The 22,415-nt window shown below is 37.6% G+C and overlaps 3 protein-coding genes across 10 annotated transcripts in view; all 3 read right to left on the bottom strand.

The window, feature by feature from the left end:
- Window positions 1-4,143, bottom strand: part of osbpl6 (oxysterol binding protein-like 6) — a 51,660-nt gene extending 47,517 nt beyond the window's left edge. For all 7 annotated transcript variants that reach the window (XM_043248632.1, XM_043248634.1, XM_043248636.1 and 4 more), the window contains exon 1: window positions 3,881-4,143. The gene's annotated coding sequence lies outside the window, so the exon portion shown is untranslated. The remainder of the gene's footprint in view (window positions 1-3,880) is intronic.
- A 3,321-nt stretch (window positions 4,144-7,464) lies between these two features.
- On the bottom strand, window positions 7,465-15,645 carry rbm45 (RNA binding motif protein 45). Of its 2 annotated transcripts, XR_006251862.1 has the most exons (11): window positions 15,230-15,645; window positions 15,032-15,154; window positions 14,390-14,516; window positions 13,877-13,996; window positions 13,588-13,764; window positions 11,760-11,889; window positions 10,805-10,901; window positions 10,228-10,391; window positions 9,261-9,477; window positions 7,837-8,128; window positions 7,465-7,711 (listed from the first exon to the last, which is right to left on the bottom strand). XR_006251862.1 is itself a non-coding variant. In XM_043249767.1 (10 exons), exons 1-9 carry the CDS (start codon window positions 15,497-15,499, stop codon window positions 9,285-9,287), a joined length of 1,401 nt encoding a protein of 466 aa, XP_043105702.1. In that variant the 5' UTR covers window positions 15,500-15,645; the 3' UTR covers window positions 7,786-8,128; window positions 9,261-9,284. The 2 variants fall into 2 exon arrangements, 1 of the variants encoding a protein (XP_043105702.1); XM_043249767.1 differs by lacking the exon at window positions 7,465-7,711 and having other exon boundaries at window positions 7,786-8,128.
- Window positions 15,646-18,560: 2,915 nt separating this feature from the next.
- si:ch211-222f23.6 (uncharacterized protein LOC100141493 homolog) lies at window positions 18,561-22,012 on the bottom strand. The gene is made up of 7 exons (XM_043248346.1): window positions 21,839-22,012; window positions 21,285-21,739; window positions 20,675-21,019; window positions 20,164-20,466; window positions 19,814-19,919; window positions 19,382-19,520; window positions 18,561-18,908 (listed from the first exon to the last, which is right to left on the bottom strand). The coding sequence occupies exons 2-6, from the start codon at window positions 21,364-21,366 to the stop codon at window positions 19,391-19,393; spliced, it is 966 nt and encodes a 321-aa protein (XP_043104281.1). The 5' UTR covers window positions 21,367-21,739; window positions 21,839-22,012; the 3' UTR covers window positions 18,561-18,908; window positions 19,382-19,390.
- Between the last annotated feature and the right edge of the window lie 403 nt (window positions 22,013-22,415).

Raw genomic sequence — 22,415 nt, 5'->3', positions numbered from 1 at the left:
TTATTATTCATGACCCTTGCAAATAAGGTAAAAACAGACCATTTGATTCTACAGACAAGGTTTTAAATGGACAATGTAAAACAATTTCTGGAGATTTGTTGCCCTTACTTAAGCCACATGCCTTCTTTAAACACCCTTTGAAAACTGTCCAGTTTAACGGACTATTAAAGGGAAAAGAGATAGAAGTGCCAGGAGCATTTTTAATATAACTCCCATTGGATTAGTCTAAAACGATAAATACATATACACCTAGGATGCTTTGAAGTTGAGTAAAACACAGCCTAATTTCCATTTGCCATGCAGGTTTATTAGGAGCGACAGAGACAAACAGATCAATTTCTACTAGTATGAATTAGGGGTGTGAGATATATATAATATGCGATAATATCGTAATTTTAGTTTTAACAATGTGTGTGATTTGACATTATCAAGTATTTTGCAAAAGCCATTCAAAAAGCCCTACAGCATCTAGAGTGTATTCTTTTACTGCGTGATTCAGTTTAATGAAAAGCCTCTAAATTGATTACAAATTCAAGACACGAATATTATTCAATACATAATACATATTATTCAATGAATAGAAAATATGACTTTTGGTCAATATCGCACGTCCCTAGTATGAACTGTAATTACACACAGAGCATTGTTTTTTTTGGGGTGTTTTTTTTAAATCTATCTATCAACCATTTTTTTGCTTTTTTTTCTTATACTGCATGCATTTAAGTAGCCCCACAGGCAGCGTAATCTGCATCCTAAAATCGATCTTTTTATGATACTCAAAAGAAAAAGGTCTTCTCAAACGGCAACATTTTTTACAGTGAGTCAGTAATGTCAGACAGCAGCAACAAAACTGTCCCAAATACTGTAACTCAAGAACGAGAACTAGAAACCAAAGTGACAGTAACAACGCTGCTGAAACATATGTTTTCATATTTTCCCAATAAACAACAAGTAGGCAGAGAGCGCAGAGCTTTTCTTATCATACTGCTTCAACCTGTGTGAGGGGTTCACGGCGGAGCATGTAAAAACTCCAGTAAACACAAAGGCAGACAGTGAACAGATGGACACACTAATCAACCTGCTGAACGCGGCTCAGGCCGGCCCTCTGTAAAGCAGGATAATGTCCCGTGAAAGACACCGGCCAAGATACAGGAAGAATCAAGCGCTTCTATGAAAACTCGGGATTAGAGAGAGGCAGCACACACACACACACACACACACACTCAGACGAGCACACAGGAGATAAAACTCATTACTTTTATTGATCAGGATGTAGCTTTTGTTCCTTTAAGTGAAACACCCCCACCTCAACACTGAGCGTGGGACGGCCAGAGTGCTACCGTAGCCCACTTATAAAAACCACTGCTGTTTAGCTTAAAAACACACTATTTAGTGCTGTTTGCTAAGACAACAGTCTCTGTTATTATTGCTAATATACATGCAGGGGAGCGTCGAAACCCCCATAACCATTAAGGCAAAGTTCACCCAAAAAAATTTAAAAAAATTGTTTCAGCCCTGAATGAATAGTCACATTAGTTAAAAAATTAAATTTTGAAATTCTTCTGAAATTCATAGACAAAAAAGATCCGGGTCATAACTTTCTATTAAACAGTCTTGTGATCTGACGTAACCAACTTTTAACACAAACTAAATTTCACTCATGAAAACTTGCCGACAATGAAATGTGACGCACGTTTACTCTCTTGTACTAACCTAAATTAAAAAAAACTAAAATTGCTATTATTAAGTAAAAACTAAAAACACAAAACATACTAAAACTCAAATAAAGATATACAAATAAGAGGTGTTTAAAAAAACTGTGTTGTTTTTTTTTGTAATATAATTTGGTTTTGGACCCAATTGACTTTCATTATAAAAAATAAAATATCAAAAATCTATTAATCAAATCTATTGTTACACATACGAGGAACTTGTATTCTTAAAAAAACAGTAAAGTTAGAAGAGAAAGTAATAAGAGAGAAAGTTATGCACATGACAAGCAAAGATTTAAAACCAGAATTAATATTCCGATTGCAAAAAAAAAAATTAAACTATGAGCAACTCTAAGAACATAAGGAAGTCACTGGAAGGCACCTTTGGTGTAAAATTGCTCCTGCACTGATTGTACACATAAATGATGTCTGAAATCATCAGTGCGCGTTCACTTCTTCAAAAGAACAGAATTGCAGCTCTCCACACTTTGCACCGTCACCATCACATGTGCTTCTGACCCTAAAAACTCTAGTGACTGGCCACACAGGCTGTGTCCATGACGATAACATTCCTTTCCGGCAGCCTGCATAATTGAAGGAGTCTGTAATTGGTAGAATCAGCCACTGGCTCAGTTTACAACCGTAACAGGCTCTTTTAGGTGTCTAGCAGCACGACGTCGACACATATCTAGTGCAGAGGACTGAGGGACACGGCTTCCTCAATAACTAATTACATAGTTAGAATGACATCATGCAAAAAAAGTAAATTACAGAGTTTATATTATCAACTAACAATATTGTAAGAACTTGCAATACAACCAAGGTGAATTATATATATATATATATATATATATATATATATATATATATATATATATATATATATATATATATATATAAAATATATATATAATTTTTGGTAACTGAAATAAAGCTAAAATAAAATACAAAAGTTTGTGAAAATGATAAACATTGTCTTAGTAACTAACATAAATAAGTACTAAAATAAAGTACTCAAATTAAATAAAATCAATTAATTGACATGAAAAGGAATATGAAAATAAGCACATAAAAATACAAATTTTAACATATAAAGTGAAAAATAAAATAAAATTTTAAAAAATAAAGCTACGAGTACTACAATAGTATATAAATAATACAACAACAAAATACAAGAAAGCAATAATATATATATATATATATATATATATATATATATATATATATATATATATATATATATATATATATGTGACTATAGGATCTTATGATCCATTTGTCTACTATGCTTTTCTGATATTTTTGAAGCCTGGCAGCTTCCATTTACTCTCACTGTGCAGAGCAGCCTGGACATTACACTGAATGTCTTCTTTTGTGTCCGCCGCAGAAACATCACGGTTCATAAAGTGCAGGAGGGTGACTATATGATAAGAGCTTTTAAATATCAGGGCACAGGTAGCGTGCAAACAAACAGAGGCTTTATTAAAAGAGCAGGTGTGTTGAGTTCGGGCTGCACTGTGGATCACAGAGAGTTAAACTAGAGGACCCACCAAACCATACTGACTACAAAGTCAAACCAGCCACCTTACAAATAACTCAGCAACTGCCCAAAACGTCGGTTTCGTCGCAACAACTTAATTTAGGGAAATACTAACCCCTCCACGAGACGCACCGCAATGTCACCGCCTGACCTTGGTTCTCTGATCCCAAAAAAAGTCACCGGGGTCCGGTTTCCCCGAGGACGGTCACCGGGCCATCATCATCACCATCATCATCATCATCCTCATCTCACCTAATCAGGTATCATTACCATCCGCCGCACTAAAAGCCTGATCGCTGAAACTCAAGCAGACAGGTGTTTATCACGCATTTCAGCACAGCACGGTCAGATAAACAAGGGTTTTGTGTTTCGGATCAATGAGCTCGGGTTCTTGAGGAAACACAGCACGAGACCCCGGGAACATCATAACAGTATCACAGCGTTACACAGTAATAAACTCCAGAGCGGACTTTCCCATCTGCAAAGATGCGCGGCTGCCATTCATCCATTTTAATCAGCTTATCAATATCCAAAGGACACCGGCGACGGGCTCTCTCGTTAACGAAGCAAATTAGCCGTTGGAGGGTGAAAAGGAGATGTAAAAACACGGAACGGAAGCGGTACGTACCAGCGGTTCGTGTCCACATCATTTCTTGGCGCAGAAACCCGATGCTGAGAAATAGCGAAGCCGTTGGTCGCAGAGAAAGGGCTTTATCCCGCTCGGTCCAGCGGTCGGTCCCCGCGGGTAACCACTGGCGTGTTGGAGGAGAACGTCAAGGTTTGGTGTATTAGGTGAAGAAAGTGAGGAAAAGTGCTGTGTACGGCTGGATTTGAAGGCAGTTTAGACGGATGCTGCGGTAACGGTGACTGCGGTCTGCGGTAAAGTCCGGACTGGATCTGCTCCCGAAAACCCGGAAGCCGGTGAGACGCAAAACGAGGAGCCTGGAGTCTGTGACGGATCCCGAGCGGCTTTAAGAACGAAATCTTTATATTGTTTTACGATATAAACGGACGATCAGACATGCAAACATTTAATCTCAAAGTTTTCCCAGACATGTCATTTTATTATTTTTTTTTTAAATGTATGGTTATGCCTACTTTTATACATAACTGAGTAGGTAGGCCTATACTAAGATACAAAAAATAAATAGAAAAGTTGTTATCCCACCGGTCACTATTGTTGCCATCAACATGCTTACACGTGTCCACACTCAACAAAACGAAATAAATAAATTCATATATAAATACTAGACACTTTAAAGGTAATGTGTAAACCAAAAATCTTTATGTTAACATTCATTATATACATGTGAAACTGCATATTTTAAATTGAGTCCCTTTTTTTGGAGCTTCATAAATGAAAACCTTCTTTATAGTCACTTGAGACCAGTGGGATTAAATGGGTTAAATTAGTAAACATCCTATCATAAAAAATTATATGCGCAAATCATGTACTGTCAGTGTCTATTATTTCTTTTAAGTTGTTTTTTGCATATATATATATATATATATATATATATATATATATATATATATATATATATATATATAATTATATAATTATAATTAACAATGACCTTAATACGTATCTGCTAATAAAGCATTATAAAGTTATTTATCATAAATGATTAAATAGTTAAAATAAATATGTGTGGCCACCTCGAGCTGAATATTATTTTCCTCATAAGTTGCAGCAACGTTTTTAAAAATAGTAAGGTATGTGAAACAGGATGCAGTATTCAATGATTAAGTTTCAAACAACAATGTGCGCTGTGGTCACATGACCCCTTAGCTATAGTTTCAGTTTCATGCCTTGTGTAATGAATGACATGTTAATTTTCAGCAGCCCAACCAAAGAGTCAATAAATGGAAACTCAAATGAATTGCGTCGTGGTTACTGTATAAAGCATATAAAGCAGTATAAAGCTCTTGAACTCAAATGTACTGCATCACTGAGGTCTTCAGAGAATGCAGAGATTCATACGGCAGTCTTCGAAAATATTACAAGCAATATATTAGTGTAGTAATAAGCTATTAGTAATAAGCTATTCTGTATCTATAGCCATTAAGAAACACTTATTATGACAGTTTAAGGTAATTTTATGAATAACTTTGAGTGATTTTTAACCTAATATCATTCAAATTAAATTTTAATGCAATTACTAATAAAAATACAAGACAATGTAATTGATTACAACAATAACACAGAGCAAAATTATCTGAGGCTGATTACTAAAGCTTCAATCAAACCATCGGAATGCCTCCACCTTCTGGATAAAGACGATCACTGCAAGATTTACAAAAGACAGATGCTGCTGCAATGACTTAATGACTTTTGGGTCAACTTCGAGGCAACTCTTTGTTACCTCCATAAAGTCCCATTGCATATTTCCCCTTGCTTCTTTGAATGTTGCATTTCGCACTAACATAAATCACATTATGAAACTAAACAGAGTGACTTTATGATTTGCACCCACGAGGGACATTCCCAGTACATTGATTTACTCACACAGATTTGTAGCTTTATGCAAAGCTCTATTGTGAATAAAACGCAGCCGATGACCAATCCAAAGCGAGGACCGGTACTAAGCGTTTTAGTTTTGAACTATCCCCGAACAACTGGAAATGATTTTTGTAATTATCAAATATCATGCCACAACTGCTCTCACTGGGCTTAATTTACACTGACCCAGCAATAACACGTTAACAGCCCTGTGTATGTGTGTGTCTCTCTGCAGGACACTATGAGATACCTGGAGCCTCAGTTTTTGAGGAGATCAAGGTCATACTCAGGGGCGAAATACAGGACCAGGAGCTCGGGGATCTGATCTCTGACCGTGCGGATCAAATGAAAGCAATCGTTTAATGGTTTACAAATGTTTTGTTAATAATGTAATGTTCTAATAACAATCGATTTTTATATAGATTTATAGTTTAGCTGATTTAAAAGGTTTTTTCTACCCTACAGGACACACTCTAGCCCTACATGTGTGTATTTCAGTTCTGCTAAATAGTCTTATTTGTTAGCACATCCGTAGAAATGAGTTTTTCTAAAAGATTTTTTTTGCGCCCTGTGTCCCTCCCACCCCAACCTTACAGGACACACCCCACTACTTTTTTTCCCAGCAGGATCTGGTGATTATACATGCAACTATTCTTAAATTTCATCATTAAAATCGTACTTAATGCCAACTCTTCACTTATCTGTGGTTGCGTCTTCATCCTGCATATCTAGATTTTTTTTACTGTAATCAACGCATTAGAAATCAAATTTAATATGCGAGAAATCGCATTAAGAGGTGTATGCATACATACATATGCGAATTCAATGAGCTCATTTGCTCTTCTAGCAGGAATTCAAAAATGTTTTGGACCGATTTCGACACCAAAAAGAGCATGTGAGGATATCAAGAACTTCGGTAAGGTTGTGCAAGACAGCTAATGAAAAAAGATAATAAAAAGAAGGCTCTTATAGTTGTGTAGTGTATGCTTTGCCTTAAGTTACTCCCCAGTTTTTTTCCTCATGTTTGTATAAAGGATGTTGCCAGTGCTGATGGCATACACATTAATATTCAGTTTTTAAGACAAGGCCAGTGAATAGGTCTGCGTCTGGAAGGTCTGTCATGTTCTTAATTTCTCTAGTATATTACTTACTACAGGGCTGCTGTAGTCAGAGCCATACCTCTTTAATATAAATGGTTTAAAACAAAAACAGTCAGTATTTCTATTTTAGTAGATTCATTTTAAACATGAGTATCTGTACTTCTGCTCGAGTGAAGGATGTGTGTACTACTGCCATCTCTGAGGAAAACCAGATGTTCAGATGTGTGCAGTGCTATAAAATTCATTCATATACAAGGAATAATTATAGACGGGGTATTTTTGAGTTGTAAGGAAAAAAAAAATATTGGATTATTTTCATTTAATTGTTTCTTTTTCAGAAATATATCTTCTTTAGAGCTTAAAGTACAGCAACACCTCTTAGTAGTAACAGTTAAAAGGATTAAAAATGTAAGGATTTGATGTAAAAAAAATAATATATATATATATATATATATATATATATATATATATATATATATATATATATATATATATTTTTAGCAATGTTAAAAACGTTTGTGCTAGGACACATGTTTTTGGAAACTACAATGCAAGAATCCTGAAAAAAATTATAAAGTTTAAAAAAAACATTTATTTAAAACTTGGGTATAATAAAAAAATCTATGAATTTTAATGAAATAATACAACTCATAGTACATGTGTTCTTAATATCTTTTAGCATTGTATTCATATGTAAGCATCCCCTTAATCAGTGGCCCCAGTAGTCATTTTTTCCCTTTTTGTTTGTGTCTCATGCCTGACCAATGTTGTGTTCAAGGAGCGTCTTCAGTCAAGAACTCAGTCCGATGCCTGTCTGAGAAGGAGAGCATGGAAAGAGCAGGTACTTCCACATCACCTGTATGAGATATCACACGTAAATACACCTGCGATTAACCATCACTAAGAAATAAACAGGCTGTGTGAGACAGCTTCGTTTGTCAAACTCTTTATTTGCTCACTGCGCACACTTCGGGTACATACTGAATTCATGCATGAAGCTTTGCCTGTCGCTTTTACTTGACATGTAACGATTCTGTCGTCTTTTACTCGACCTACTGTCGTTCCACACCTTTGCAGACCCTACAATCAGATTTAACCAAGATGAAAACATCAAGTGGTCAAGTGTCTCTATTGCAAACAAGAAAACAAAAAGGGAGAAAGTAAAAACACTTTAAAGCACTGAAACGGCAGTCAGTGTCCGTCGTTATGAGGTCGTGTCATCATAAATAGCCGTCCTGTCATGTCGGGGTCATGCGTCATGTCATCTAAACCTCTGTAAGAACAAACACAGCACAGTCACAGTTATACAAGTCCACACTTCTTCACCTCACAACCTAAAGATGCCATTAAAAGTGACCAACTGTGTGCGTTCTAGCATGTTTCAGAATAACGTCGCAGCCGCAGTGGAGAAAATGTTAATCGCATTTGGCTGTGAAAATATACCCAATGTTATTTTTGTGTTTAATATGTTTTCTATTGAATAAAATAGAAATATTATTACACAAATGTTTAGGCTAGTTTAAAGTTTACGACTGCCCAACATAAACTATGAAACATAAAAGAATATAACGCAACTGCAATGAAAGTCATGGGTAACCAAAGCGGCTTTGTTACCAGCGCTCTTCAAAAAAAAATCAGGTTTGAGTAAATGATGACATAATTAAAAAAAGTTTGGCAGAACTGTCTTTTATTTCCCCAAAATAAAAAATTTAAAAAAAAAACTAAAACTGCCAGCAGGTGGCAGGAAATGTCTTTGAGTCTTTCGTTCAAAAAAAATAAAAATTAAACAGAAACGTTTCTGCCCCAATATCTGTAACTGTAGGGCAGAACAAGGTTAATTTAAACTGTTAATCTAACATAATATTGGTTTTAGAGTATTATTGATCAAATAAGTCTAGCCTTGTTGAACGAAGGAGACTTCTTTCGTTTAAACTAAACTGAAAAAGTGAACTGTAATTCCATTTTCTGCCACTAGTGCCAGTGACATTAAACACTGCACTTCTTGACAAGATCGTAACAATGTAAATGACGACGATCACACGTGACACGGAATCATTTAATGGCCTCAAATCGACTGAAGACAACGGACGTGACGTTAAAAGCATTGCATGCTCTGTCTGAAAGACTGTTTCTGCTTGACCGGCGTGACATGCCGTCTGACTGGTACAGAAAGACAAACAAATTCTTTCATGTTATTAATCCAAAGGAGACATTTGTGAGAAGGATTGTTTTCTCAGTCGGTGTGTGAGCAGCCACTTCAGCCGTCGAGGCTTCGATTATTCTGCAGCAAGTTCACACTCAACAACAAATTACCTGGAGTCTTTTTCTTTATTTTTTTCTCATAGCAGAAACAACAGAACGTTGTAGTGAACAGTCTGTCCGTCTTACCTACTGAGCTCACTTACCTGAGCCTGTCGTAAGGTCAAAGGTCAGTAAGTTCTCTGGCGTTTGTGCGATTCCTCTTTGGGCGGGTCTGCCAGCATCACCTTCATCTTGACGCCGTTAATCACTTTACCGTGCAGCAGTGCTATGGCGTCGTGAGCGGCTTTCCGCTCTGCATACTTTATATATCCCACATTCCGGCCCGGAACCAAGTAAACCTCCATCAGGGAACCGAAACGACTGTATGGACACACACACACACACACACACGCGTACTGTGATTACCACAGGAAACATGTCTGAACTGTTTGTAAACCACTGTCAGCAATGACGCAAATAATTTATTGATGTAAGAAATCCATCAAACTTCTCAGTTACAACATTTGAGGAAATAAATGCGTGTGACAAGCAAGAACTGTGATACTCTACTCTAATTTTATATTTTAAAATGATTTCAGATACACTACTGGTCAACAGTTTGGAGTAATTATAATTTTTGTTATATTTTTTAATATTTCTGACAAATCTCCTATGATCACCAGGGCATTTTATTTGGTAATGCATTTAAAACGGCAAATATAAATTAAACGTTTTCTAATAAAATATATATTTTAAAATGTAATTTATTTCTGTGATCTATATTGAAGTTTTCAGAATCATTATGATAATTCTCATCGATAATTCCTACTCACTGTCAAGGTTTTGCTGCTTAATATTGTTGTGAAAATCGTGATATGATTTAATCAGAATATTAGAATGATTTCTTAAAGGTCGTGTGACACTGAAAACTTTGAGCGCTGGAATCCATTACATTTTAATATATTTTAACAGGAAACATTAAATGGTAATAATTTCACAATTTCATGCATTTTTATTCAAATAAATGCAACCTTGGTGAGAAGGTGTGTGTGTGTGTGTGTGAGTGTGTGTGTGTGTGAGTGTGTGTGTGTGAGAGTGTGTGTGAGTGTGTGTGTGTGTGTGTGTACACACCAGAACACGTCCTCCAGCACATCCACAGGCAGAGGTGAGGGGTTGAAGATGACAAACAGCCTCTCCTTCACCACGCTGTCAGACGCCACCAGTTTCTTTAGAGATGGGAGAGCTACATCTGTCTGCACACGTGCTTTCTGTGGTACAGGGGGCGCTGTATAGCCCTACAGGAACATGAAAAGAACTTGTCAATCATCAGTTAATCATCACGTCAACCTCATCAATGGAGGACCAGCACATAGTATTTCAAAGACAACAAAGATGCCTGACAAACCAGAAGCAACCCAAAATGGAAACATCTCTCCCTATTATGAGTGTATTCTTGAGAACTTATTTTAATATATCCGTCTATAATGTGATTCGTCTCTGTTGCGATGATTCTCTTTACTGTAACTTTGATCAGTTTACATCCTTGCTGGGTAACTAGAACAGCATGTATTGCACTATATTGATGAAGGAATAGTTGACCCAACGATAGCTATAATCTTTGTTCTGAAACTGTACTTCTGTCTGAATAAATATGTAATTTAAAGACCTGGCAGAAATGAAATTTCTCATCGTTGAACACATGACCCACCGTGCTAGTCTTCATTAGCTGTGCGCCAGAAGGGCCGTTCCACACCATAGACATCATCTGAGCCGCCACGAGCTGCATCGCCATCTTCCCCACGGGACTGAGCAGAGAGACAACACAACTCTGCACTTGGATACATACAGCCTTTATTTAATGCTTATAAGCTATAAAAGTCTCTTAACAATACAGTACTTCAATCCAAATGAAAGCACAGTTGTGTTCATAAGTTTACATACCCCTGCAGAATGTGCAAAATGGTAGTAATTGAAACTAAATAAGAGGGATCATGAAAACTGCATGTTTTTTTTTTTTTTAATGTATCACTTTTTTGGGGCCTGTTCCAAAAAAACAAGTTTACCAAATAAGCCAGGGTTATTTCAGTTAGTCTGACTTATTTTGCATCTCACTGAAGACTGAAACAAGCCTGGCTTATTTAGTAAACTTGTTTTATGGAGCAGATCTCTAAATAAGATATTTCATATAACAGATGTTTACATATCCTCCTTAAAAAAATAAATAAATAAATTATATATATATGAATCCAGCAGGACGAACAAAATATAAAAACATTTGTTGATCATCCAGGAAACAACGGTTAAGATTCAGGGCTATGTGAAATTTTAAATGGGATAATTTTTATAAATTGGTATTATTTTGTCTTGTGGACAATATATAAATAAATATATGTTATGTGAAATATCTTATTCAGGATCAATCTTCATAGTCCCTCCTATTTTGTTAAAACGATTAACATTTTCCATATTCTGCAATGGGTATGAAAACTTATGAGCACAACTGTGTGTTAAAGACGTCGACCTAAAGCTGCTCTTTCCTCTGGATTTTCAAAGCTATATTCTCCACAACCCCTCATGCAACAGAAGAGGTGGGTTAAGTAGTGATGAATGAAGAAGTAAATGCTTGATTTTGAGCCAGAATGAGTTCAACGTGAACAGACTACCTCGTTCTGTCCTCCCCGTCATCGATGTAAGACACCGAGAGACGGTTGCCGGGCGGATACTCAAACCCATTCAGCTTCTCTTTCGCATAAACCGCTGAGCCCAGGTTATTGTAGCGCACCACCACCTGACCTGTAGAGCACACACACACGGTCAAACCGAGGAGACCCTTGAGCAAACATTTTAAAGTTTACTCATTTACTCCTTTTGATCATGCCGTTCAAAAGACTCCCTTTCATCCGTCTGGTCATTCTGAAGTCATATGTTACCTTTGTTTGAGGAACAAGCTTAACTTAATATTTATGTATGATACATATTTACTTTAAACACGTCAGCTGAAAAGCTTGAGGTCGGTAAGGTTTTTGACAGAAGAAAGAAGGTTTAGAAAGAAGTCTCTTAAGCTCACCAAGGCTGCAATTACTTGACCAAAAATGCAGTAAAAAGAGAGTAACATTCTGAAATATTATTAAAATTGAATAAGATCGTCCTTAATAGCTAATAACATAGTAAATAACACCTAAGAGATTCTTTCGGTGAAACGTCATAAAACTTTTGAATTTCTAAAGCGTCCCATAAAACCCATTAGGTGTTGAAAAACCAGGTGTATTTTGCCTGGCTGTTTCCTCTGAGCGCATTTGAGCGTCAGACTCTGAATGAGCGTTTGACAGCAAAGAATGCACGTTCATCAGGGCGTGGATCTACAGAGGGTATGCAGTGTGAAAACAAAGCGCCCTGCTGCAGCTAGTAGGGGAAAGTGTAAAAAAAGGAGTAAAACGAGAAGTAAAATATCTTCCTCGGCCGCATACTGCGTTTCATTCATGTTGACACGAAGGCAATATCCCTCATCTCTAACATGCTTGTTAATGTTACCGAACTGGACTAAAAACTACTGAGTTTGCACACCCAACCCTGTTCATGGAGATCTACCTTCCTGAAAAGATCAGCTCCAACCCTGATCAAACACGGCTTAACCAGCTAATTAAGATCTTCAGGAGCACCCGATAATTACAGGGAGGTGTGCTGAAGCAGGGTTGGAGCTGAACTCCAGTTTCCAGTTTTTGCTTGCATAATATATGCATGTGTTTTGTGTACATTTGTGTGTATATATATATATATATACACACATACAAACATTTACACATATTAAAATCTCTATATGATTTAGATTTTAAATCAATATTTAACATATAAACAATTGTATTTATATACAAATAATAAATATGCACAGCATGTATATATGTAGTAAATCAAAGATTTTAGTTTGGTTGTGAAAAATCATTTAAAAGCACTAATTATTACCAAACATTGATTTTGTTGATCTATAAGCATCTTTTTAACTATTATTAGTAGGCCACAATGATTGGTAATGCAGCTCAGGTTTTTGTGAATACTGCCAAAATAATTTTTTTTTTCCCCCATTTAAAAATGAAGATACGCAGGCTTAGATCTATGAGGGCTACAACCAGTAAGATAAAAAGATAAAGGAAAAAAAGATTCAATCCAGCTGAATCCAAGATTTGGGAATAATATACCACTAGTATAGAAGTCCTATATAATGCATCCCCGCTGACTAAGAAAATGAGTTAACTTTAAACAAAACTGAGCCCAAATTTGTCAATGGTACTGTACAATTCATGTCGTATATATATATATATATATATATATATATATATATATATATATATATATATATATATATATATATATATATATATATATATATATATATATATATATATATATATATAAAATATGGTGAATAAACAATGATTAAGTAGTAATTTTGTGGTTTAGTTAAGTTGAGGTAGAGGAGTGTTTGTGGTATATGACCTTTGCTGAAGCCGTACTGATCTCTCTGCATCTCACAGAAGTCCATCCCCGGGATCAGGTCAAACAGAGCGCAGATCTGCTCCTGAGTGACCGCGGCCCGGGACGACACCAGCAGGCACCGGGTGATGATGTCCGAGCTCCACGTGTCCCCCGTGGAGTAGCTGCTGGACTCGTGTGCTGCAGAAAACCACAGCAGGATCAAGATAACCCCCGGGCATCCAGACACCGCACTGTCACTTTCACACAGAAGAATGGGCGCACACCAAACTTGAAGTGGCTTGACACCTACCGAAGGTGTACGAGTTCGAGGCTGCGTCGTTCCCGGGGTGCTCCGCTCTAGGGTTGCTGAAATAGTCATTGTCTGCTGAAGCGTTTTTGGTCCTGGGCTCAGCTAAAATAGCTCTAAAAGCTGCAGAGAGAGGCAACTTTTATCAAATGTAAATCCCTTTAAATGTAATCGTTTAGCAAACACTTTAGCAAAACAAAAGTGACTTACAATAGAGTATATATTTAATACAAACGTTGAAAATAAACCTCTCTCGTGTTATTTGTCCTAACTGATGTTTTCTCATGTACTTTGTGTTATGTTTTTATTATAATTTTTTTTTCCTGTCAAACCATACGACACAGTTTGAGTTTAATTTGTCAACTACATATATATATGTATGTGTGTGTGTGTGTGTATATATACATATATATACACATATACACATACACATATATATACATATATACACATATACATATATATATATATACACATAAGCACAAAACAATAAAGTAAGGAAAAGGACACACTTACTCTTGTCACATTTTTCGATGGCTTTGGCGGCTTGTGAAGGTTTGTGAAACCTGACGTAACCCAGACCTTTACTTTCACCTGTGGTCTTATTCCTTATAATAATAGCATACTCTATATCCCCATATCCCTGTGGAAAACGGCAAAGGAAGATCCTGTCAAAAAACGTACCAGTCATAAAAGACTAATAAACTAAATGAAGAACAGATGGATATGAAAACGATAAATATTTAGTTTGTTTAGTTTTGCTTAACCCGTTAAAAAAAAAAAAAAACAATTACTAAACTGTCTCCCCAATTATTAACTCTATTAAATTATATCACCGTTAATAAAGCATTAACACTTCGGTAACACTTTCATTTTAAGGTGTCCTTGTTACATCTATTTACGATTATAATAACAATACGTTAAGCATAATTATATGCTAGTAACCCTAAGTCAAACAGTAATACAGTACATGTAGTTCATTAACAGCCCATTACTTAAAAAGGAGCTTTCAGACTGTCCATCAGGAAACATAAATAGTCCTTATTTACATAAACCATTTTAATTCTATCACATCATATATTGGTCCCAGACACACATCTTGTGACCTTCATACGAAATGCATTATCTTTTAGTTTTTAAGTGCAATGCCTTCAGCACCTTAAATGTGTCTTTTAGATCTTCCTCGGTGAAGGATTTGGGGATCATGACAAATATTCTGGTGAGCTCCTCGTCCTCCACGTCTCTGTGACTGCCAGAAGATCTGGACTGAGCGATGAAGACCTAGACGAGCCAGAAACACGGTTACCTCCAGCACCGAGAGCCAGCGGGTCTCTGCGCTCACAGAAATAACGTTACTTTTATCGGCTTGGTCCCTTCGGCCAGGCACCTGCCGTGCATCTCCTCCATCGCGGCGCAGGCTTGCGAGGACTTGGCGAACTTGACGAACGACACCCCTTTCGACTCTTTCGTCTGCTTGTCTTTCACCACCCAAATGTCCTGAATCTCCCCGAAAGCCGCGAAATGCTCTCTTATGGTCTCCTCCGTGATGGACTTGCTGGTGACGAGGAACAGCCGGCTGTTGGGTGGCTCGTCCAGATAAGAGGAGGCTCGGCCAGACTCGTCCATACTCGCGGTAATAAGTCTAACGTGCGTCGTTAACTGCGAGGCGTCTAGCCCGCCGGCGGCTGTGTTGACGTTTAGACGCGTACGGTTAAAATATCATCCCTACAGCGACCCACGTGAACAACACGGCCGCCGAAGAAACCCGCGGAAACGCGCACTTCATAATAAAAGTCACCGCAGAAGACGGCGCTTTTTATTAAACATTATCAGGGTTCTTTCCGTTCATTGGAGACAGATTCCATCGAGTATATCCTCTGTTATTGTAAAATTGTAAATTGATATTATTTCAGGACAGCGCACAACTCTTACAGCACTTAAATAAATACATACAATTCAATATTTATCAAACATCCTAAAAGGTGAGAGCTTTTCTCTCGGAAGAGCTTTCTGAAAACACCTTCGCGCAGAGATATCACAAAAAAACACACTTTCTAATGCTAACCCTAGCACAGCAAGTGAAAATGGCGAATAAAAATAAATATACTCCCTTATTTTACATTAATAATATAACCCTGCTTTATTAATAAACACGTAATAAAGGCTTTGAATGTCATAACGTTGTAAAACAAATGAAGACATAATAATCTCAGAGAACTGAAGCTGAACTAATCGTTTTATCTTGATTTAACCAGTTTTATTAATTAGTCGTATTAAATAATTGATAATATTCCCCAAATAATGAATCGATAATGCAGGATGCCGCTTTTATGCACGTTGTAATTGATAAAGACCTGTAAAGGACAGCACGGTGATTACAAATTTCACATCCGGTATTTGTTATTATTTTTTACAGAGTTTATGGCAGGTTTGAGGGACTCAACAGAAGCCAAGCAGCAGGTTTAGGTCTAAAGGAGGTGTTGCTGGAAGAGAGGCCAGCAGAGGTCAGAGCTGAGAGCCGGACAAACCAGGGGAAAGTAAATACATTTATAGCCACAGGAATGCAAGACTGCAATGCAAAAATGCATTTTAGCATATTTGTAACAACTTAATACGTATTTTGATTTGACCTCAGTATATAATAGTTAATCGTGGTATAAAATGGCTTTCTGAAACACATATTAGGCACGGATTATTAACACCGGGACGCGTTGAGGCCTGTGCTAATCAGAATTAGCAAGGAAGAGGTTGTATATAAGACACTGAATGCACCAAGGAACGCTTAAAATTGTATGCAACCGAGTAGCAGATTCAAGGAAAGACAAGACAGCAATCAAACCTTAACTGGACAAAAGTAAAGCTAGCAAAAGAAATATCTGAAAACGAAGTTGTCAAAGGCCTTGTTTGTAATGAATTCTTAATCATTTGTTGTTGTCTGTTTTGCAACATTTGCATTATGATTATTCACTGTGTTACAGATGAAGCAGCTGTTTAAAGAAAGAGAGAATTTCTTATTAATTATTGGCTATGAGTAGGTACGACCAAAGAAGGCTGTGAAAATGAATTCTGCTTTATCCTTTAGATCTTTATTTAAAAATAAAAATCACACGACGTGTTTATCTAATACATGCTAGCGACGATTTGCACACCTATAAATTATTAAGTCTAAAATCTCTGAATGTCTATATTCCCATTCAGATTTTCACAGCAGGGTGACGAGGAACACAGAATTATCCAGCCATGACTTCCAGCTTTACAGGACTATGAGTACGAGTTAAAACAAGGGACACGTTTCATTAATCATTCATCAGAATGAGTAACGTCAAAGACTACGCTTCTGATGTGCAGCAACAGATCTTCACAAAATGCAAAGTCGAGAAAATAGCACATAGCAAACTCCAGCGTATTCATTTGTCAGACTGGAACGGGAATGTTGGGAAGAAGGAATAATCACGCTCTAATTGGTCTTAACTCATCTTAAGGCAAATCATAGCTCATTAACTCACGCATTGTGAGCAACATTTCTTCTCCCTTGTGCGTATAAAATGAATCGTACATGTGAAGAAGTTATTTAAAAGCGGTTTAACTTAATTAAGGTCTGCAGGGAATTTTCTATCACAGACATTTTCGATGACTACATGGATTTGCTATGCTTTGGATTTGGGAGGAAAGCGGTACTTTATTGTGGGTGCACATGTGGAAAAGTCTATAAAGAGACGCATAAAGTTCACAGGCATCCCTGCTCAATTCACCACGAAATTCACGGCGACACATATATCAGAAGGAACTGTTTATAGAGTCTCAGTTAAAAGACATCACGTGCACATCCTCACCAGCAGTCCCTCAAAGGACCTCAAAAGCACAGAGTGTGATGCATAAGTCATGTAAAACCAGACACAGCACTCAATAAAAGAGCTCAAAGACTCCTAGAAGCAAACTAAACGGCATGGTTGCTTTAGTGAGAGTGTATGTGTTGCTGTGGTTTTGCAGTGAAAGTTGTGCAAAATCTCTCTCGCTGGACATTTCACTTTCAAAGTGTTGCACAATGTGCATCGCAGAAATGTTGTCACAGGCAAGCTGTTTGCGGTAGGCCTGGGCTGAGGAAACAGGGCATTATAAACAAAACATCCCGGCAATCCTTACATTTAGGGAGAGCACATCTGTGAGTGATTCTTTTTTAAGGTTTGTTTTATTCAATTCAGTCCTAAAGTGCCTGTCCTGGAGGCCTGGAGTTTTTCTACCTAGTAGAATCCGGACTGACGTCTGAGACTATTTAAAACCCTGACAGAAAAAGCACTTTTCTTTTAAATCTGGTTTAAATGGCCATTTTAGTCCAGGACTAGGTTTAACCTAGCGATTCATTTATACAGTTCAGTACATTGTTTTTGTTCTGGGTTGTCCTCAGGATGAACCACAAAACTAAAAGCCCTTCTGTCACGAATGAGGGGTCTGAGGCGTGCGGATCCATGTGCAGGCTTTTAGTGAAGAAAGGCATGGTCAAAACAGGCAGGCGTCAAACAGGGCAAACAGATGTATAGGAGGCGAGGCAATAACAAAATCCAGAAACAGGCGATGGTCAGGTCAGGCAGCAAACAATCACAGTATCCAAAGACAGGCAGGATCAAAACCAGGGAAACAAGAACTCGGAAAACACAAGGAACTAGGAAAACAACAAAAGACCAGGCGAACAATGCAACCTGCAGGTGAGGGGCCTGCTACTGAATTTATAGTCCTCAGACAGGAAGTTGTCGCAGAGGGAGTGAATGCAGATCACTCAGAGGTCAGGGCTCCCTCTGCTGGCTTGGTGACACCTACAGATGGTTTGATGACCCTGCATGATTTCCTGTTTACTTAATCTATTGTCTTAATCTAATCACATTTTTCTACATGATCAGCTAATCAGGACGAAATTAAATGTTTACTTTAACTGTACTTTTACTTTTTTTACCCCCGCTAAATATGTAAAGCAGAGGGATACACAGGACGGCACAGCTGAAGACCGAGCCGAGAAGAAGCCAACAGTCAGCAGTGGATCCTAAAAAAACAAGAGTCAAAAGAGTCAGCTTACATCTTCAATGATAACAAGAATAAAGGGCAGTTCGATTCATTTTGAAAATCAGTCCAATTCTAGGAAGATCACATAACAGCTGTAACAATACTGACGAAGAGGAGCGATATCACTGGAATCAGAATGATTTTTTGATGATTTTGATCAGATTTTCTGTGATGCATCAAAAAAAGGTTAATTTACAAAAAAACATCCTGTTTTAATGTTGTGCGCTCCAATGAATCCAAATCAATCTGCAGTTGGGTTATTTTGAGTAGCTAATACAGCCGGCTAACAAAACAAAACTTAACTTGCTTTTATTGATGCCAGTTATGCAGTGTGTTAAATACAAGAAGTGATAAGCTAAAGAAACACCTCTTTTAAAAACATTAACCGCTATAAACTCTGCATAAAAAAAACAAGTGAATTACAGCATTAAAAACGCAGATAAAGCGACTCACCGGTGTTATTCACATAAAGGACCCCTGAAGCACTTCCATACTGGTTTGATGCTGTACAGATGTATACACCATTAAAACCAGAAGACGATTTTGGGATGAAAAGCTTGTTTCCTTCAGAACGGGAGTACTTCCGTTCAATCTGGCAATGAATCACATGACACACGAGACCAATGAATCCTACATGTGGTAATGAAAAACAGTAAAAGCAAAACAAACTTGAAAGTGTTAAACAGCGTATGACGATGCCGATAATTAATTAGTCATCTTGTTTTATATTACATTTTTATATGTTAAATCTTATCGTTTCCACCATCCAAACTGAGTAAAAAAATAGATATAATAAAATAGATTACATATTTATAGCAACAAAACAGCTATGCCCTAATATTATCAAGCAACTCTAATGTGTAGTGTGATACATGATTTCATTACCTGGTCCACGTGTAGCTGGTTGGTGTTGGGTTACAATCCACCGAACAAAGATATTCTTGAGTCTGTGCTGGATCCTCAGGAGAGATCACCACCAATTCTGGAGGATCTAAGAGTGCACATAATAATACTAATTTTATAATGTTAATGTGTCACTTACCATACACCCAGTTCATCTAAGTTCGAGTCTATGGTTGCATTTTGTAAACAAAGGAAGCTGTGTTATGCAATTATGAAACCATTATGTAGGCGTTTTCTTCCTGAGAAGAGATGGGCTATTATCTCATGGCTGCGCTAAGCTAGTTTATGGCTTATACATTTACTAATGCAGTGTGAATGCATGTGTAGCTTACAGTGGACGTTTATTATGTAGTCCAACTCTAGCTCCTTCGTCAGTGTGCTGTGGTTTACCACACACTTGATCTTCTTCTGGTTTAAATCTTTGGTTGGAGCACCGAGTACGTGGGACACGACCGTGACTCTCCCATCCGTGTGCTCGGTGTAGCTGGTTTCTGTCCTTCCCAAATGACTCTCGGATCCTAATCTCCAAAACACTTCTGCTGCAGGCCTGCCGTTGGAAGCAACGCATGATGCCAAAACAATGTCGACGTGACCTGAAACATGCGTCTTCCCGGCAACGTTCACCACCGGAGGAACTATATTCGAAATGAAAAACGACAATCAATGAATCATGTCAACAACGTGAGCACGGCGAAGCGGTGCAGCTAGGGTTTGGATTGAAAGTGTCGTTTTAAATTTCGATAGCTAATAATTGGTTAATTATTAATAAATTACATTAAATACTTAGACAATGTATTATTATCTCTAACCACAAGCACTACAGTTTCACTTTCAGAGTCTTACCATGCACGGTGACATTGATGTTTGTCTGTTTTTGTCCACTAGGAAATATGAAGATACAAGTATACACCCCATCATCGAGCAGTGTCATTCCCAGCAGCTGAACCGATCCATTTTTCTCTTTAATATTCCCAATAAATTTGACCTTGTCCAGTAAATCACTTTTGTGTTCAGTTTTACCATCTTTTTCAACAATTAAGAATGTTTCCTGTTCAAGGTTTTCTCTTGTCTGTTTCTGCCAGACAATGCGAGTTAAATCCTCCTCTGTCTCAATCAGACGACAAAACAAAGTGATATTTCCTCCTTTTTTGACTGACTCATCGTGGTCAATAATCCTCAGACCTCCACCTATACATAAAAAGAAAGAGTGAGTAAATGTATACGTTTCTTCCGGAAATAAGCGAGCCGTGCTCATCGAAACTGAATCAAGCTTGGTTCGTGTTTGGTTACATTTCTAGCATTACAGCACGAATGACCCAAATGAATTTGATTTAATCTTAATTTATTGAAGCAACATTATGCTATGGCTTAGTAAAATCACCCAAAATCCTAAACTCAAACCATACATAAGTAAACCATCACATAGTGAATAAAGAAAGAAAAAGCAACTTACCTATTATGTTGTTGCATTTGAGATGAATCAAAAGCAGACAGAAGAATAAGTCAACATTTGTTCTCCAAAGCAGACGATGCATGTTGTCCAAAGCTGATAATAACCCAACTCATGCCAATCTCTTTACTCTGTGTGGTCAGTGTGAGCCAGCTCTTACTTACTGCATCACATTAGACCTTTTTAAAAATCCGTGGACTGTTGCATAACGAAAACCGAGAACTAAAAACCCATATTAAAATGCCATTTGATATCTGTAATTGAATCAAGTTGCACAACAGCACATACACGTGTCTGTGTGCTCACAATAAAAAGAGGGGAAACAACGATCGCAGCTGTTCCTCATCAGGATGCCCTTTCCGTCATTCAGCTCTTTGTGTTCCAGTTCCCTCTTTGCTGCGAGTTTTGTTTGGTGTAGTTTATCCAACGTAAGGCAAAGTCCAAAGTTCCAGAAAATTCTAAGCATAAGAATGAGAGCACATGAGTGAAGAAACGCACAGGCGTCCGCTTGGGAGCAAAGCAAATAGAGTCGGCTGCCACTGCATATGCTCTCTTACCTTCACTGGGTTTCCTGGCAGAGATGGTCCTTCAGCCGTGGCTAAGTAACAGCTGCACTGGAATGGAGACCGGCGAATCCCTACATTCTTCCACAACCACCAGAACTACCTCCCGCTTCTGGGTCGGAAGCCTGTTCTGTGGTTTCTCCCCCCTGGAAAAGGCTTGATGCTCCGCCTGTCTTCCTCGGAGTAGGGTTGTCCCTATGAGGAATCCCCTTTATCAGTATGAGAAGCTTCCGGAGGTGGTTACTTGAACCATAACTAAGTTGAACATTGATTTGCCCACTGAGAAACAGGACCGTTATTTCACCGTTAAAACTCTTGACAGTCTGCAGTTCAGCTACGATCAGCTTGATTAAACTGTATAGAATAGTATCACACTTTAAAGTGTAACATGTCCTGCTGCTCAAATAACAGTAATGCAATGCAGTGCATTTATAAAGTGTATACAGCAAATGGTGCGTTTTAAACAATATAAAGAGCCACTTTGCAATGCCAAACAGCATGTGTGAATTGTTTATAATCAAGGCTCCTTGAGTATAACACTTTGCTGATCACAGATTGTATATGGACCTAA

The sequence above is a fragment of the Puntigrus tetrazona genome, chromosome 9 (genome assembly GCF_018831695.1).
Source record: "Puntigrus tetrazona isolate hp1 chromosome 9, ASM1883169v1, whole genome shotgun sequence".
In the NCBI taxonomy this organism is placed as follows: Eukaryota; Metazoa; Chordata; class Actinopteri; order Cypriniformes; family Cyprinidae; genus Puntigrus; species Puntigrus tetrazona.
Note: the sequence above shows the minus strand (reverse complement) of the source record. Positions and strands in the feature narration are given on the sequence as shown.